Source organism: Sebastes umbrosus, chromosome 12, assembly GCF_015220745.1.
Source record: "Sebastes umbrosus isolate fSebUmb1 chromosome 12, fSebUmb1.pri, whole genome shotgun sequence".
Classification (NCBI taxonomy): domain Eukaryota; kingdom Metazoa; phylum Chordata; class Actinopteri; order Perciformes; family Sebastidae; genus Sebastes; species Sebastes umbrosus.
Window position 1 is genome coordinate 22454855 of NC_051280.1, and position 18181 is coordinate 22473035.

The window sequence follows — 18181 nt, forward strand, 5'->3', positions numbered from 1 at the left end:
TTTGATCATGAATTCAACTTTTTATTTGTAAAATGTTATAAAGGGTCATTTAATTGCTGTTTTGTAATTGCTTTTCCCCATGTTGTCCATGTATCTGTTTTTATGATTTTTTCCCACTCACAATGTTGTTTGGTTACGATTGCCCAGAAGTCTTTATAGATATTTAAATCAATATCCTCCTCACAAACACCAACCATACACTTCCACGCAACACTCACACACTTATCTTTTTTTTAAAATATTTACTGTATTGTTATTGTTGTTATTATATTGTTATCACTATTATGTAGTCATATTATTTCTTTATATTAATCTTGTCTCTAGGTGGATGCTTCAGATAAGCCCAGTGTTTTTTTTTGCTTCTTCTTGCACTCTATATTATTCATTTATTTGTTTTGTTATGTTGTATAGTCTTAAATTCGTGCAAAATAAAGAAAAGAAAAAGAAGTTAGCTAGCTAACTGTTTAGATAACTTGTAGAAACCTAACTCAATATTATTAGTTAAAAGGTTACATATAACGCTTAAAGCATTTCAGTTTTTATGAGACATTAAGACTGTAGCCTACAGCAGTGTTACCTTTAGTCGCCCATGCTGGGTTAATGGGTTAATGAGGTTGTGAAGTGAACCGTCGCTGTGAGCAGGAGACGCCCCTTTGTGTCTTATTAGCTGCTCGACCATCAAGCTACATCCTCCTGTTAGACAAACACCGGAAGCCTTCAGAATAAAGGTACACCTGAGTTACACCTTCACGAGCAATTACTGTCGATTGGCTGCACAGAACTGTGGAGTAATATGGGTTGAAATTAAATAAACTGTTGTTGTTTTGGTGCCTTAAAGCAAGTTTATAATAGTTTATAATAGTTTATAATAAGCAAACACTACAGCTAGGATAACTGAAGGCTGTACTATATTTACAATGTTCTCGTTTAAGCAGGTCTGTGTATGTGGGATGATTTTACCACTAAGCTTGAAAGCTATTTGTATTTAAGATAAGTATTTTATTGATACTAAGGGGAGAAATTTAGCATTACAGCACAAGAAACAGTTCAGAGAAGTAAGCGGTAAAAGGATAGTAGAAAAAAATGTATATACAGATATAAGATAAATCAACGTTAGAAAACTACTGTATAAACCATATGTTACTCAAAACCAGTTTTCAAAAATGTAATGTATAGTGTATTTGTATATATATTTAAGTGTGAAAATCGATTATAATGTTTAATTGTGAATAATCCCACATTTTGTATCTGTTCAAAATGTACCTTAAAAGGGAGATTTGTCAAGTATTTAATACTCTTATCAACATGGGAGGGGGCAAATATGCTGCTTCATGCAAATGTATGTATATATTTATTACTGGAAATCAATTAACAACACAAAACAATGACAAATATTGTCCAGAAACCCTCACAGGTACTGCATTTAGCACAAAAAAAATAAGCTTAAATCAGTTACTTTTATTGTGAAATTAGCAGCATCTTCCCTTCACCGTGCCTAACTTGACACCTGAGAGGTGATGACTGAACGACTCGCTTCTTCTGTGGTGAAGTCGTTAGGGATACAGCCACATAAAAGACTGAAACACCGTTTATCATAGTGGATTTTATTTCTTTTTGCCCTCAGGATTGATCAGCTAATTTGCATAAAGGTGCCTCCAGGTGAGTCAATTCTTTCAACAGTTTAACTACAACTTGGTGTGTTTCACTGTGGATATGATAATGAATAGTGTACTTCTAGCTGGTTTTCACACAAAACAGGTATATGACATCTCAATATGCTTGTAGTACTCTTTCAGTTGAATTTATAGGTTTTATTCTGGTATTTATAATATAGTCTACTATTATTTTAGGGCCTTTTTTTGTTTGTTTCACAGCTTTGTAAACTACATGGATAGTTGTTCTATGGCATTATTGACAGACTGAGTAATATCCCCAAAGGATGTTAAACTTATTGTATTATTTGTAGCTTTGATGTGACTTATTAACAGTAAAAAAACACCTAAAACTTCAACAAATTTGCACACGCTGCTAATGTATATAGTATGTTATCTTATGTTTATACTTTATTTTACATGTTGTTGTAATAGTTTGGTTTATGTATAGCGTATTCTAATATATTCTTTATATTTTTTATTCTATAGATATATATCTCTGGTGTTGCTGTGTATATTTACTGTCCCTATGCAATGCCTGGATAACATGCTACTGTAACACAATCATTTACCTATTAGTAATGAATAAAGTACATCTATATATGTATTAATTAATTTATGATAGTATCAATATTTTGATGGCATTTTTGTAGTTGAGGCAGAGACAGGTATCAGACGTGGCAAATATTACACTATGTTGTCCATAAGCTCTCAAGATGTTTATACGACAGCAGTAGTGATAGATTGTAGTACTCCTCTTTTTTTTATCTCTCTCACGTGCCACCATACCTACCTACTGTACACACACACACACACACACACACACACACACACACACACAGACACACACACACACACACACACACACAAACAATAGATTTAGAGGCCTCTGAGGTCTCACTTTACTCACTGCTTACTGAAATCCCAGTGCCAGATGTCCCATATTGGGTTTACCTTGATGAAATCACGTTTGGTTGTGCTGAGGCTTAACTATGTGGGAACCTCTGTTTTAAACATCATCTCCACCATATTTACTTTTTCTTCTTCGCCTCTGTCTGGCAGAATGGACCTGCTACCTGACGTGTGGAGGCAGGACTACTGGCTTCCTACAGGTGTGACCTGGAGAGACGTGGAGCAGCTGGCTGACTCTGACCGACCACTACCCCTCGACCTCCTCATAGCTCTGCCCCTTGCGCTGGGCTTTGTCGCCCTGCGCTACGTGTTCGAGAGGTAAAACACACCTGATCTCTTTGTTCTGTAAAGATCTGGGTGGTGTGTTTTGGATACTGTAGTAGGCTTTACAGGAAGACAATTAAACACTTATCCTGCCCGACCTGAAATAAAACCTACAGCTCTCTGTTCAGAAACACAATCGTCTGAGGGTTTTTTTTTGACAGTTGAAAACGCCCCTATTATTTGACTTTGTTGGCATTCAGCATTTCCAGCGTGAGGGTGAGTGAGCAGGTGTTTTTGCAGAGCAGGCATTGTTATCATCAGGATAAAAGAGGCCTTTGGGGACTAGAAAGAAAGAGTAGGAGAAATATTCTTGCCTAAATGGACGATTTTCAATGAAAGTTATTTTAAATTATAGCTGTAAACCAAATTATGTTTGCATTAAAAGCTTTTCCCTCATCTGATGCTTTTCAGTTTTAACTTTATTTCCAAGATCTAAGATCTAGAAGCTATAGGTGGTTCCATACATATAGGTGCAGTGAGCTTGTTTGGAGTGCATAACAAGCCTCGTAGGCATTTTTACACACATACACAGATAGTCTTGAGGGGTTTTGATTGGTTGATTACATCCCCAGAGTGTTCACTGTTGTAACATTCACAGGAGTGAAGAGTCAGTGGAATCAAATGGCTCGTTAAAGCCAATTAAAATGTCATTGTTATTCCTATACTATGCTACTTCATTCTGTTGTATTCTGTTATTTCATATTTACTATATTAAGTATTATATTTATGTTATTTTTCACATTATGCTTGGTCATATTCATTTTTCATACATATAAATATATTACGCCTGTCAAATTTAACGCGATAATAATGCGTTAATGCAAATTAGTTTTAACGCCACTAATTTCTTTAACACATTAATGTAATTGATCTTTCAGAGGTTGTAGCGGGCTCAGTTTTAAAGCTAGAGTAAATACTGCTACCATATGAAACTAGAAAACCTAAGGAATCCAAAGGGGACCCTTGACCTCTGACCTCCAGATACTGTATGTGAATGAAAATGGGTTCAATGGGTACCCACGAGTCTCCCCTTTACAGGCATGCCAACTTTATGATAATCACATGCAGTTTGGGGCAAGTCATAGTCAAGTCAGCACACTGACAGACTGACAGTTGTTGTTGCCTGTTGGGCTTCAGTTTGCCATGTTATGATTTAAGCTTATTTTTTTGTGCTAAATGCAGTACCTGTGAGGGTTTCTGGACAATATCTGTCATTGTTTTGTGTTATTAGTTGATTTCCAATAATAAATATATACATATATTTGCATAATGCAGCATTATTTGCCCACTCCCATGTTGATAAGTGTATTAAATACTTGACAAATCTCCCTTTAAGGTACATTTTGAACAGATAAAAAATGTGAGATTAATTTGCGATTAATCACGATTAAATATTTAATTGAATGACACCTCTAAATATATATACAAATACACTATAAATTACATTTTTGCACACTGATTTTGAGTAACATATGGTATATACAGTAGTTTTCTTACATTGATATATTTGATATCTGTATATAAATTTTTTTCTACTTAAATGTATCCTTTTACCACTTATTTCTCTGGACTAGTTCTTGTGCTGTAATGCAAAATGTCTCCCCTTGGAATCAATAAAATACTTATCTTATCTTAAATACAAATAGCTGTCAAGCTTAGTGGTAATACTATATACACACACACACACACACACACCTGCTTGAACAAGTACATTGTATATATAGTACAGCCTTCAGTTATCCCAGTTGTAGTGTTTGCTTATTGCAGTGGGTATGGCTAAACAAATAGAGTGCGGGTAAACAACTGCAGGCCCACAGTGGGTGTTACCAGTAAATCATCATTTGTGTGTCTTTTGTTGCCTCCAGGTTTTTTGCCCCACCCATGGGCAGATGTTTGGGGGTGAAGAAAAGATTACAGGTGACTGCCGCCCCCTCCCCGAAGCTGGAGTCGTTTTACACCCAGAGGAGCAGACAGCCGACACAGGTTAGTCTGAAAAGGCCTCAGCATGCATGCAGTTCAGCTCAATTTGTAGTACGTTTTTATGTCATCCAGAGGAAGTTGGAAAAGGATCAAGACGATGGGTTTTTAAATTTCTCAAATGTTCATTTTAAGCATGTGCATCCTCTTGTTAGTTTGTTGCTGGGATCATGTTCAGTATGGAAAGCACAGAGGAACATGTTGTGATGGTAACACATCCTTGTTCCTGGGAAACCTCTTGGGGAAAAACATCACATGTACAGGAGTCAAATTCATTCATTGTTCTTTCTCAGCTTTTTGATAAACTAGAAATGCTTCTGGATAATTATTACCTATATTTACTCTCTATGTATATACAACATACTAACAAAGAATATAAAAAGGCTTTAAAGCATCACACAACCCAATTTAATTAATCCCAGCAGGCCTGTTTGTTTAATAACTGCAGATGATCATTAATCTGCTTCAGGAGACATAAACTGCACTTATTCAGCTAACACTTTTATATTTTGCAACGACACTTTGGGAGTAACTTAACACCAGTGTCCTTTTAGTAGATAGTGAAGTTGAGATGATTTCTCTGCCTCTATCTGTTTCTTCCTTTTGTCATTTCCTCCTTTATACTCAGTATTACTTTCTGCTCTCCATCCCTCCCCATTTCATCGATTTCTCCCTTCCACTGTTGTTTCAGAGTGAAATTGTTAGTCTGATGTCGCTGTGTGGCAAATCCCAGAGGCAGATTGAGACCTGGTTCAGACTTCGCAGGAACCAAGACAGGCCCTGTCAAACCAAAAAGTTTGGGGAAGCTGCGTAAGTGCTCTCTCTCTCCACAACCCTTTCATTGTTAACTTTACAGATTACTTCCCTCAAGAACACTTCTGTGACTGCAAAATAGAACATGCGTCCAAGCTATGTTTATTAATTTGTAGACTTGTCTACATTTTAAAGCGCCTTTTGTGTCAATGTTCAACATTTCTGATCTCAAGTGTTTTATTTTGCAGTTGGAGGTTCTTTTTCTACCTCACAGCCTTCGTGGCTGGACTGGCCTGTTTGATTGATGTGAGTATGAGTTTTAAAAAATGTCTTTAAAGTTGTATACCTTTAAAGGGACTATTTGTAACTTCTTACACGTATAAATCAATCCGGGTCGGTGTCCCATGTGTGCTCGCGTGCGGCTACGCTGTTCAGACTCAGACTCCAACAACACAAATTACACGGAAGCACCAAAACCGCAAAGTTATATCTAGTGCAGCCCATCTTGCAAAACTGTGTTGGCCGCGGTCGGAGGACGCGGGGGAGACCGTAGCTTTGGTCTCCAGAGCCGGAGTCTCTGCTGTACTCTGCTCCTCTGCTCCTCTGCCTGCCTTCTTGCCTTCACTCACACGCCACGCTCGTTCTCACTCTTTCGCTCCACTTCACGAGCATGCGCGCACACTACACACTGCAGATGAGTTATAGCTCTGAGAATATCTAGTGAACGTACAGTGGACGTTTGTGCAGAAATAAATGCTGCAGCTCTTCCAGACCAACAGAGGTTTCCCGTGTTTTGTGAAGTGACGGGGCTCCGCAGATAGAAACGTTATCGTCTCCTACCAAAACTCCAGTGTCTCCCCTGTTCCCTCCGGCCGCAGTCGGGAGGCTGAAGCAGGAAAAGCCAACACTAGGATCAGCAGTGATTCATGGAGAGACCTTCGTCTGGTCAGCTAACATTACTGCCAAGCAGGTGAAATATAGAGGGATATTGTGGTTTTAGCTGACATGTATCGCCTCACTGTTTTGAGCGATGCTCGTTCATGTCTATGTAGAGCGAGCACAAGCGCGAGCCCGAGCAACAGGACGCTGACTTTTGTTGACTTAACGGCTACAGGTGTCGCTGTTAACAAGCATTTCTGATTCTTACAAACAGTCCCTTTAAAACTGTCATTATCTTTTCTTTACAGAGACCATGGTTCTGGGACTGCAGGGAATGTTGGAGGCAATATCCAATTCAGGTGAAAATAACATCATCTCACCGCTTTGGATAATTAGTGTGTCCTATTTCATTATTATATTTTTGTCGTTACAGTCCTCCTATATTAAAACATTGGGAGGAAAGTCTTGTTTTATGTGAATCTGTTAACTGTGATCATCAGCTTTTAAGGGTAAATCTGAGTTTGAAGGAAAAGAGATTACATATATTTTTAAGAGGAAATGTAAAACAACCACAATATGGTGAACTAATCTTGTTCCTCATTCATATTACTGAGAACAATGAATATTCTGTCTTAATTTAGATTAAATTACTCATCCTTTGGGTAAATAAATTTAGGAATGCCATGGTTAGAAAGCAAAAAACAATCATGTTTGTGTTTTATTTCTATATTTTATTAATATTTTTCCCTCCTGCCATTTAAATCTGATTGCTATCAAGCTTGCTATGAAAAATGGTCTATATATTGATATTTAACTTTGTGTTTCTGCATCTAGAGCAACTCATCCCTCAAAATATACTCGTAAAACTTCATTTTAGGGCTGCTAGTAATGTTTTTTTTCATTATCTATTAATCTGCCGATTTTCTTGATTCAAAACCCAAAGATATTCAGTTTCATTGTAAAAGTGTTAACATAGCAGAGGATGGTTTCGATCCATCAACCTCTGGGTTATGGGCCCAGCACGCTTCCGCTGCGCCACTCTGCTACACATCCCAGCTGGGACTCCAGCCAATCAATGTTTTAGGAGGCCAGTGCCTTATCCATTAGGCCTCTGGGGCTGCTGGGAAGCCACGCAGTCAGTGACAGTAACACTAATCCATTCTGAGTTAATCTTCTTCTATATTTGTGAGAAGTAAAATCAGGGAATCATGTAAGCGTTCATTTCCTGCATGATGTTGTTCATTGTAGCATTCAATGCAGACTTAAAACGTCACAAATAGGTGAAAATGCCTTCTACAGTTTCTCAAAGGCCAAGGAGACATCTTCAAATGTTTTGTTTTGTCCAACCAGTAGTCCAAAACCTAAAGATACTCAGATCACAGAAGACTAAGAAAGGTAGAACTAGCAAAATTTGGGCTTTTTTTATTAAAAGATGACTTAATCGATTATCAAAATAGTTGCCGAATAATGTTATGTTGATCAACTAATCGATTAATCCAATAATGGTCTATGACATTTACTGCTATCCTTCCATACACCCTTCCTTAAAAAACAAAAGGCTTTCAAGTCTGATGATACAAATATTTGGAGCTGCAACGATTAATTGATTAGTTGTCAACTATTAAATTAATCGCCAACTATTCTGATAATTGGTTTGAGTAATCTTTTTAAGAAAAAAAAAGTCAAAATTGTCAAATTTCAGCTTCTTAAATGTGAATATTTTCTAGTTTCTTTAATCCTCTATGACATTAAACTGAATATCTTTGACTTGTGGACAAAACAAGTCATTTGAGGACGTCATCTTGGACTTTGGGAAACACTGGTCGACATTTTTCACCATTTTCTGACATTTTATAGACCACACAACTAATCGAATAATAGAGAAAATAATCGACAGATTAATCGATAATGAAAATAATCATTAGTTGCAGCCTTACAAATCTTAACTGAAATGATGTAAACTGTAATTCGTAATCTATATTTTGAGTTTTGTTCCTCTGTATGCTAACCAGTGTTGGCTACTATGGATCCATTTTTGTGCCACCAGTAAATATCGAGGTGTTTTTGATTCACTTTTTATTGACTATTGAACAATGTTTGTCCGCAGCCCATGGAGAGAGCTCATTACTGGTACTACATGCTAGAGTTGGGGTTTTATGGCTCGTTGCTTCTCCGGATCTCTGTGGACATCAAGAGGAAGGTAAGGACCTCAACATTTGTTTATTGATAAGGGATTTTCCCTTTAGAGGAGGGCATAAGTGAAGGTATTAGCCTAAAGTTTGCTTCATATTTGATGGCTTGTACTTCTGCTTTAATGACTTAACACATGGTATAAGTGACTATACAAATTTACAAATTGTTCTGTTGACATACGAAGGTCATTTTGTTTCACTGAGTAGATACTCAACATATGTTTGTGTTGCCAGGATTTTAAAGAACAAGTGATCCACCATTTGGCCACCATCTTCCTGCTCAGTTTCTCCTACTGCGCCAACTACATTCGCATCGGCACCTTGGTCATGCTGCTTCACGACTCTTCCGATATCCTACTCGAGGTGATCTCACATACTCTCACACTATCATGCTGCTTTCATGAAATGTTGGTGGGACTCAAAAAGAGCAACTCGTACGATAAGTGTCCCATGTCGTCTATTCAGGCTCTGGGGGCGTAACCAAGCAGGCACATGGGACCTTACAAGTATAATTAATCTCTTTAGGGCATGTCACCATAGATTCACTTCCACGTTGCCCATTTGTCTTCCTCTGTGTAGCCCTACAAACTACAGTCAGACATTCACTCTGTGCTTGATGTTGTTATTAGAAATGAAGTATTTAGTCTGAGCAGGCAGATCCTGTGACTGAGGCCTGATAGCTAACGGCAAAGACAACAATAAAGACATACCCCTTGTTGGAGACATATTTTCCTGTCTACCTATTATTGTAATCCCCAATCTTGGCTCATTAACTCTATATGCCTGATGCTTAACTAATGTTTTGTTCAGTGTGGTGACTTCGCTTTACATATAGCTTCAATTAGTTTTTTTATTTTGATCAATACAATCATTTCTATTTTCGCAGTCTGCCAAGATGTTCAACTACGGCACTGGCTGGAGGAAAACTTGTGATGCGCTGTTTGTTGTTTTTGCTGTGGCCTTCCTTGTGACTCGTCTGGTGATTTTCCCCAGCAAGTAAGGTTTACTCGTGAGATGTTTTGAAAATTTGTTGATAAAAAAATGCTGAACTACTTGATGCATCACAGGTGACTTGTAAAGTCTGTTGTCAGAAACGCTTTTTTCAATGTTACTTTTATTATTTGATTACTCACAGAATCCTCCACACAACCATGGTGCTGTCCATGGAGGTGTTTGAACCTTTTCCCGGCTACTACTTTTTCAACGTCCTGCTGATGGTGCTGCAGGCTCTTCACATCTTCTGGGCTGGCTTAATCTTGCGTATGGTGTATAAGTTCCTGAAAGGCAAGGTGAGAATCAGCAATGAAATCAACCGTAGGGCATCTCTGACTAATATTTCTAATGTAGCTTTCATATGGAAAGACATGTGGAGTCAATTCATAAATCAACATCCAAGATTAGACCATAGACTGTATATAAGAAGAGGACTATACACCCATTGGTTTGTGGACTGCCGTTTTGAAGCCTTGAGATCGGCATTTTGGCTGTCGCCATCTTGGTTTTTGGCCGTCGTCATCTTGTTTTTTTTGCAACCAGAAATGACAAGAGGGCGGAGCTACCAAAATGTTACAATTAACTTTCATGAACAGAAAACACACTGTGAAAGGGTTAAAAGTAGTAAGACGAAAAACATGGTAGCAACCTGTCAATCACAAGGTAGCCACTTCCTAAAACATCCCCTGCTTTATGGTCTATTTGACTCTAAATGGGACCATAATTTACTAAATAAACAACATCCTGTATTGAAGAACGCTTGAAACTAGCAATTGAGACCATAAACTCATGTTTACAATGTTTACTGAGGTAATAAATCAAGTGAGAAGTAGGGTCATTTTCGCATTGACTTCTATACAATCAGACTTCTTTTTGCAACCAGAGGAGTCGCCCCCTGCTGGCTGTTAAAAAGAATGCAAGTTTAAGGCACTTCCGCTTTAGCTTCACTTCTCAGACCTGGAGGTTGCCCACTTAATTAGACGATAGTTCCTCAGCTTTGTCATACATGTTAAACGCCTTATCTGCTTCTGTCTCCAGCTGGAAAAAGATGAACGCAGTGATGAAGAGAGCGAGGTTGAAGAGGAAGAGGATGATAAAGGAGGAGAGGAAAATGTGGATCAAGGAGATTATTGTTGGGAGAGAAGTAAAGACACCCTAAACTCTAAACTGTCTATGCTGACCAACAGTTGTGTCCTAAACAACTTGACCAACCACAGGGCATCTGTAGCTGACAGGATGCGTAAAGCTCAGTAAAGTCTTGATGATTTTTTTTATATAAAGTCAGTTTTTTTTCATCCCAAAATGAAAACAGCCATGGTTTACATATTGAGTGATATATAGATGCTTATTACCCTCTTTACTACAGTCCCTGTATGCTGATGTCAGCGTGCTTCACGATTAATGGAGAGTGAAATTAGTCATCATTAGTCATTACAAAAGTCTGACATAGCAGAGGATAGTTTCGATCTATCGACCTCTGGGTTATGGGCCCAGCACGCTTCCGCTGCACCACTCTGCTACGCACCCCAGATGGGACTCGAACCCACAATCCCTGGCTTAGGAGGCCAGTGCCTTATCCATTAGGCCACTGGGGCTGATACGTCCACCAGGGGGGCCGCTGTTGACATCGTCATAGTAACACAAGCACTGTAATCCTTTTTAAGTTACTTTTTCTATGCACAGGGATGGTAGTCGTAGTAGTAAAATCAGGGAATCATGAAAGTGTTCAGTGCCTGCCTGATGTTTCTCATCATAGTAGCCGACGCTGCAGACTGTTTACACTGTTTGTCATACAGCACGTTCACAAAGCACATGTTTGAAAATGAAAAAGAGATTGTAACTAAGATATAGCACAATAGTGAAACAAAAGATGTCAACTTAGATAGATAGCTGATGTAAGACCCAGTATAGTCAGAAGAAGTGGTTGTTAAATATTGTAAAAAAAAATAATTAAATTGTTACACAACATGCAGTAGACATTTAAAAGCAGGAAATAAAGTCATACATTTACTCTTTCTGAGTATGTCTCTTGTGATGATTTAAGACAATGAAATAGTTTTGAAATGTGATCCAGTACCCTAGACCATGGACCCCCATTTGATAAGATTTTGTCCCAGGGTCTCACATTTGATAGGATTTTTGCTTTTAAATGTTTGATTTCAGAAAGTGTATGAAATCCATGACCAAAACAGTCATACATTCTGTCATTGTGTTACTTATTGATTGACTTATAGGGAAAATAAATGATTCCCTTTTTGACTGGGGACCCCCTTGAACTCCCTCAAGGACCCCTGTGGGTTCCCGGGCCCCACTTTGAAAACTACTGTTAAATCATAGTTATATTTGATTCATTGTTTTAGAACAATAACTATTGAGGCTCTACCTTTTATTCCTTACTGTTAACCTGTTCATATTTATGAACCATAACGCTAACCTGTTTTTTGGCATTGCACATATTGTATATATATTTTGGATTTGCACCTTATTGTTATTGTTATTTTTATATTTGCATTCTGTCCTACTTTGTACTGCAACTGCTGCACAGCAATAAATAAAGTTCCATCTTATCACAGACTGAAATCCTGCTGTATAGCTTCGTCTGTACCACAGTGCCATCTGGTGGCTCACACCAGGATGCCACTACAGGCTGGGTGCCGGTGTTATGTTGAATAATGTTCCCCATTTGAATAGTGTTTCCCATCCGTCAGGTTTAGGTAGGGGGAAACACATATCGAGTGGAAAGTGGAAACAATACTCGACACTACACCTGTGCTCTCCTGAAATGTTATAGATACGAAACTAATAGTATCAAAGATGATGTAATTGATTGAGATAACTTATTTGTTTGATGAAATATAGCAAAATACGCTATATGGTCAGTGTATCTTTTGGTCATTCGATTTTCCTTTCACAAACGGATATTAAAAAAACAAAAATGAGTGGTTATTGGATTTTCGTTTTAAAGGGACTGTCGCATATGCGCGCTCGCGTGTGGCCGGAGCCTCGTCTCCGCTGCCTGCTCTCCTTCACTCAGACAGCGCGCGCGTCCTCGCTGTCTCGCTCCACCTCTAGACGTGAACGCGCGCTCACTCCACACTGCAGAAGAGTTAGTTTAGCTCTGAGAATATCTAGTGAATGTAGAGTGGACGTTTGTGCAGAAATAAATGCTGCAGCTCCTTCAGACCAACAGAGGTTTTCCGTGTCTTGTGAAGTGACGGGGCTCCTGAACGAGTTACGTTATCGTCTCGTTACCGACCGGGTGCCGGTGTCTTCGGCTGCCGGCTGCGGTCGGGAGGCGATAACGTAACTCGTTGAGTAGCCCCGCTGCCTGAACCTGCGCTGAGGCAGGAAAAGCCAACATTAGGATCAGCAGTGATTCATGAAGAGACCTTTGTCTGGTCTGCTAACATTACTGCCAAGCAGCTGAAATATAGAGTGATATTGTGGTTTTAGCTGACGTGTGTCGCCTCACTGTTTTGAGCGATGCTCGTTCATGTCTATTTAGAGCGAGCAAGCGCGAGCCCGACGCTGACTTTCGTTGACTTCACAGCCACAGATGTCGCTGTTAACAAGCATTTCTGAAAGTTACAAATAGTCCCTTTAAGAGAGTGTGTCTCAGGGAAGAAGACATGTCACAGCACTGTCCTCATGCGCGCTCTTACTTTGTAGAAGAAAAACGTCTTCTATTTCGATTTAATTTTTTATATTTTAAAACGAAAATCAAATAACCATTCATTTTTTTTTTTTTAATATGCGTTTGTGAAAGGAAAATCGAATGACCAAAAGATACACTGACCCTATATAATATGAATGAGGATGGAGCCTCTCCCAATCAATCACATCATCAGTTCTCTTCAACGGCTCCTCCTCCAGACATCTTAATAGCTGTTGCCATGGTGATGACCTGAGATGGAGCTATTTTGAGAGTTAATTTGCTGGCCTTTCGTTAGAAGTGAGTTTTATCCTAAATTGTTATTATATGTGATGTGAAACTAATTAAAATGTACTCTTTGTTCGCGTCAAGTGGTTTAAGCTCCGAACACCCCATGCAAACACCTGCGACTGCCCTTTAACAATGCTACCGTTAGCTAATTAGCCTTATCGCTAAACTAGCGTTAGCAGTTTTCTGACAGTCTGTGTTTAGATATATAAAGCTCACCGTTTAACATTAGGTCACGTGTAACGGTACTTACCCTCTACCCGCATTTCCTTGCTTCTTGTTAGCTGCTGTATTGTAATGTCTTGTATGTTTTTATCTGTATCTGCGTGTCGGAGCTGCCACAAGATGGCGCTACTGCACCGGTTATTAACGTGTCTGCTGACAGGTCCTAATGGAATGTACACCGTAAGAGCAGTACAGTTTGCTATAAATGTATAGGAGTGACGTGCTTGCATGGTTGTCTCTGTGGCGCAATCGGTTAGCGCGTTCGGCTGTTAACCGAAAGGTTGGTGGTTCGAGCCCACCCAGGGACGACGTCTTTTTCTCTATCTTCTTTTTCTTAAATGACATATATATATATTCCCACATTTTATTACAGTGTTGGGGAATTCTGAGAGGACTCGTATGAACGTGTATCGTGTAAACACAGCAGATCGTTGCTACCGCCAATAACTACATGTCAGCACCTGTGATCTACACACCTCATCCTTCTCCTCCTGGGCAGATGTGCCAGATACAAACTGGATGAGCTTGTTTCCCTCCCTGAGCACAGTTCCTGTTTTACCTTACCACCGGTGAATGGTCACGACGTAAGTGCTGATTTGATAACTTCTAAAAAAGAAAGATGTTTTTTTTTTTATTATGGGAAATGCTCTATAATATTAGTTAAAAGTCTGTTTGTAAGTCTGTAACTGCAGTAAACTGTGGTTTGTTTTTGGCTGTTTTCTTTTATGTCAAGTATGTCTTGAATGTTTAGCTTTCAATCTGCACTGGCAGACTGGTTGTTGAAAAAAGAACCTGCTGAAAACAGTAATGTATAGCAAATACCTGGATAGTTAATTATAAAGATGAAGAAATAACATCAAAAGTACAGGAACAGACAGTCTTACTGTAGAGTTTTTCTCTCTCTTGGCTTTCAGTGTGATTTCTATGTGTTTGTTGGCCCATCTTAGTCTGACTGACACATTTTCTGTCTCCTTTCTAGTGAGCAAAGATGCAGATTTTTGTGAAAACGCTGACGGGTAAAACCATCACCCTCGAGGTGGAGCCCAGTGACACTATCGACAATGTGAAAGCCAAAATCCAAGACAAGGAAGGTACTCTTTAGTGTGAGCACATGTGAGAGGAAAACATTTTAAAAATGATAATTGTTCCTATAGATCATTAACAGGGTGATGATGTATGTTGTTTAATTTATTGTGTCATCAGCTAGGATGGCAGATTTTTTGGTACAGGTCTGCAAATTTCATGGTAATTAGGTGATAATTATTAAGTAACCTATTTGAAATTTCTTTGGAATTACTGCCAAATTACCCTAATATTTACCTGAAAATGTATTGAAAATTACTTTATTATAAACATTATTTAATAATTATATTCTGCTATTTCCCAAAAGCTGGAAATGTATTTAATACATTTCCAGGAAAAGAATACAAAGTTAATTTAATATGCTTTATTTCCACGTCTGTTGATAAAAAGATGATAATTAGCAAATAAGTTATTTGAAATTTCTTTAAAAAACTCCCTGAATCATTACATTAGCTACCAGGTTGTGTAAACAAAATAAATAATGTTTATAATAAAGTAATTTCTGATAAATTTTAATAAATATTGGGGTAATTTGGCAGTAATTCTAAAGACATTTCAAATAGGTTACCTGCTAATCATCACCTAATTACCATGAAATTTGCGTGTGTTACTGTGTTATTTTTTATTTTCCTACATGCACAAATTCCTGTATAACTCTATAATTTCTCAACAACAAACTGATCTTTCTGATTCTCACTCTTACTGGAATTAGATAGATAAAAATAAATCTTTTCTGATAAAAATCTATTAATTTCCCAAACTTTGTGTGTGCTTTTGCCTCTTATTGAGATTTCTAGAAAAAAGAAAATTGTCTGACTGAGTTGACCTTGCTGCTCTGGTTATCATTGATCTGTCAGACATTTGAGCAGTCTGGTAAATTGTATCAAACTGTCATTGACCTCCGATGAACAAATCACTAATAATAAAAAAATATATAACCCTTTTCCCCATATTCTCCCATTTTCCCTTTTGCTTTTCTCCGTCCTTACATATTATCATTAAATAGACTACAGTGTAGTGTCACAGTTTCAATAAAAAATGTATAAACAACCCACTTTATTCAATATGATCTAGTACTTTCTGTTAACAGAAACAGGAAACAATTTCAAATCAAATCGTGTTTCTATAAAATGGCTAAATGGCTTCAGATTGCTTCATAAACCCAAAATTTACCTCTGATTGTATACCTGTTTTCTTTAATCTGTCATTTTGTAATATACACATCAATAAACCTTAAACTTATCACACCAAATAAAATGTAGGAAGGCATCCCATCATCACAAATATTAAGGATACTATTATTACATCTTTTTCATATAAGAGAAGTTAAATTAGAGCACATGTTGTACGATGGCAGCTGTAAATGTTAAATGACTTTCCATGCCTGACAGTTGTGACTGTTTTCCAGGTATCCCCCCGGATCAGCAACGTCTCATCTTTGCTGGAAAGCAGCTGGAGGATGGACGCACCCTGTCAGACTACAACATCCAGAAGGGTACGTTTAGACTCCCACAGTGCCGAACCATCACTAATGTTATAAGGTAAGAGAGGGGTGTTGCATCCTGATTATTATATATGATTTCTTTTCTTCCACAGAGTCCACCCTCCACCTTGTCCTGCGTCTGAGAGGGGGCATCATCGAGCCCTCTATGAGACAGCTGGCTCAGAAGTACAACTGTGACAAGATGATCTGCCGCAAGTATGTAAACAAACCCACCAGCACAGTGTCACATTGGTGAGATTGTCTCAGAGGTAGAGGAGAATCACCCAAAGCTGCCAGCTTAAAAACATTTGGTAACACTTCATTTAACAGTTCCACAAATTTCATGGTAATTAGGTGATATTAGCAAGTAGCCTATTTGGAATTACTACCAAATTACCCCAATATTTACCTCAAAATGTATCGAAAATTACTTTATTATAAACATTATTTAATAATGATATGCTAAAATAGCATATAATGGTTAAAATAGGGCCCTTGGGCTTGAGAAGCAGCTGTGCACTGCTCTTCATCGGAGGTGGAAAACCAAAACTAATAGAAGATACTTCTGATCAGGCACAAATCTCACCTTTGTGACTTATTGTCTTTACAACCTGGTAGCTAAAGTAATGATTCATGGATTTTTTAAAAAGAAATTTCAAATAAGTTATTAGTTATTATTATTTATTCATCAGCAGACATGGAAATTAAGCATATTAATTAACTTTGTGTTCTTTTCCTGGAAATGTATTAAATAAATTACCAGCTATTGGGAAATAGCGGAATATAATTATGAAATAATGTTTATAATAAAGTAATTTTCAATAAATTTTCAGGTAAATATTGGGGTAATTTGGCAGTAATTCCAAAGAAATTTCAAATAGTTTACTTGCTAATTACCTGTAAAATGAAGTGTTACCGAAAAGTTTATATATTTCATATATAAACTTCATCAAATGTGAAATTTCTTACTAGTTCTGTAACAACTCCTTACATATCCTTTGGTGTAAACCTGCCTAACCAGCAGTTCTCAAACTGTGGGATGAATGGGAGTTGGTGTTCTTGGCCTAACCATGTAATCACATAGTAGATCTGTTGGTGGAGTTCAAGTAGTAGTTAGTGTGCATTGTTCCAGGTACAGTTTAATTAGTGGGTCATTAAGGCATAACCTAAACCATTAAGTCATTTAAACTGTAGCCTAATGAAACCGCTTAGAGGAAAGGTGGAGATGGAAAGACTGAACAAAGTGATTATAAAAGAGAATAAATAAATGTAGTAATTTAAACATTAGTTGGTGAGAGTGACAGGATGATGATGGTTATTCTATTGCTCCTCTTGTGCTCAGGTGCTACGCTCGTTTACATCCACGTGCCGTCAACTGCCGCAAGAGGAAGTGCGGACACACCAACCACATCAGACCCAAGAAGAAGCTGAAGTAGACAGCTGGAATCAATAATATCAATAAAACATTTGATTGATTGATTGATTGATGGTTGATAGTTTTCTTCAGAATATTTTTTTGTGTGACTGCATCAAATCAAATTCAGACCAGTGGACGTGTTCTGTTGGTACAGATGCAATCAAAAGACAGCAGATTGACACATGTTTCTGTCACATTATAAAACTGAAGTCATAGATGATGACACACAGAAACCAAACATTATGGGTTGGTGTATCTACGTGTGCAGTATAAACCTGAGAAGGCTTAAAGGTGGAGAGAGACTGGTGTCCATAGTGTGTTAAATCATATTGAGGAGCACTAAAGTAAACT

The 18181-nt window shown here is 38.0% G+C and overlaps 2 protein-coding genes, 1 long non-coding RNA gene and 2 other non-coding genes across 6 annotated transcripts in view; 3 read left to right on the forward strand and 2 right to left on the reverse strand.

Annotated features, from left to right (window-relative positions):
* LOC119499462 overlaps positions 1 to 14021 on the reverse strand; it is a 30450-nt gene extending 16429 nt beyond the window's left edge. The window contains exons 1-2 of the long non-coding RNA XR_005209399.1: positions 13876 to 14021; positions 9823 to 9966 (exon numbers count right to left, since the gene is read on the reverse strand). This is a non-coding gene — a long non-coding RNA (uncharacterized LOC119499462). The remainder of the gene's footprint in view (positions 1 to 9822; positions 9967 to 13875) is intronic.
* On the forward strand, positions 1522 to 12432 carry LOC119499455 (ceramide synthase 2-like). 2 transcript variants are annotated; one of them, XM_037788778.1, is made up of 11 exons: positions 1522 to 1659; positions 2715 to 2882; positions 4754 to 4871; positions 5557 to 5675; positions 5867 to 5924; positions 6806 to 6856; positions 8605 to 8697; positions 8924 to 9052; positions 9576 to 9685; positions 9825 to 9978; positions 10721 to 12432. In XM_037788778.1, the coding sequence occupies exons 2-11, from the start codon at positions 2716 to 2718 to the stop codon at positions 10934 to 10936; spliced, it is 1215 nt and encodes a 404-aa protein (XP_037644706.1). In that variant the 5' UTR covers positions 1522 to 1659; position 2715; the 3' UTR covers positions 10937 to 12432. The 2 variants fall into 2 exon arrangements, with proteins under 2 accessions (XP_037644706.1, XP_037644705.1); XM_037788777.1 differs by having other exon boundaries at positions 1522 to 1654; positions 2712 to 2882; positions 10721 to 12431.
* trnar-ccu lies at positions 11205 to 11277 on the reverse strand. The gene has a single exon. It is a non-coding gene; the product is annotated as a tRNA-Arg (tRNA).
* On the forward strand, positions 13553 to 17896 carry LOC119499460 (ubiquitin-60S ribosomal protein L40-like). Its single transcript, XM_037788786.1, has 6 exons — positions 13553 to 13634; positions 14221 to 14431; positions 14827 to 14938; positions 16339 to 16425; positions 16527 to 16629; positions 17756 to 17896. Exons 3-6 carry the CDS (start codon positions 14836 to 14838, stop codon positions 17847 to 17849), a joined length of 387 nt encoding a protein of 128 aa, XP_037644714.1. The 5' UTR covers positions 13553 to 13634; positions 14221 to 14431; positions 14827 to 14835; the 3' UTR covers positions 17850 to 17896.
* On the forward strand, positions 14082 to 14155 carry trnan-guu. The gene has a single exon. It is a non-coding gene; the product is annotated as a tRNA-Asn (tRNA).
* Positions 17897 to 18181: the final 285 nt, after the last annotated feature.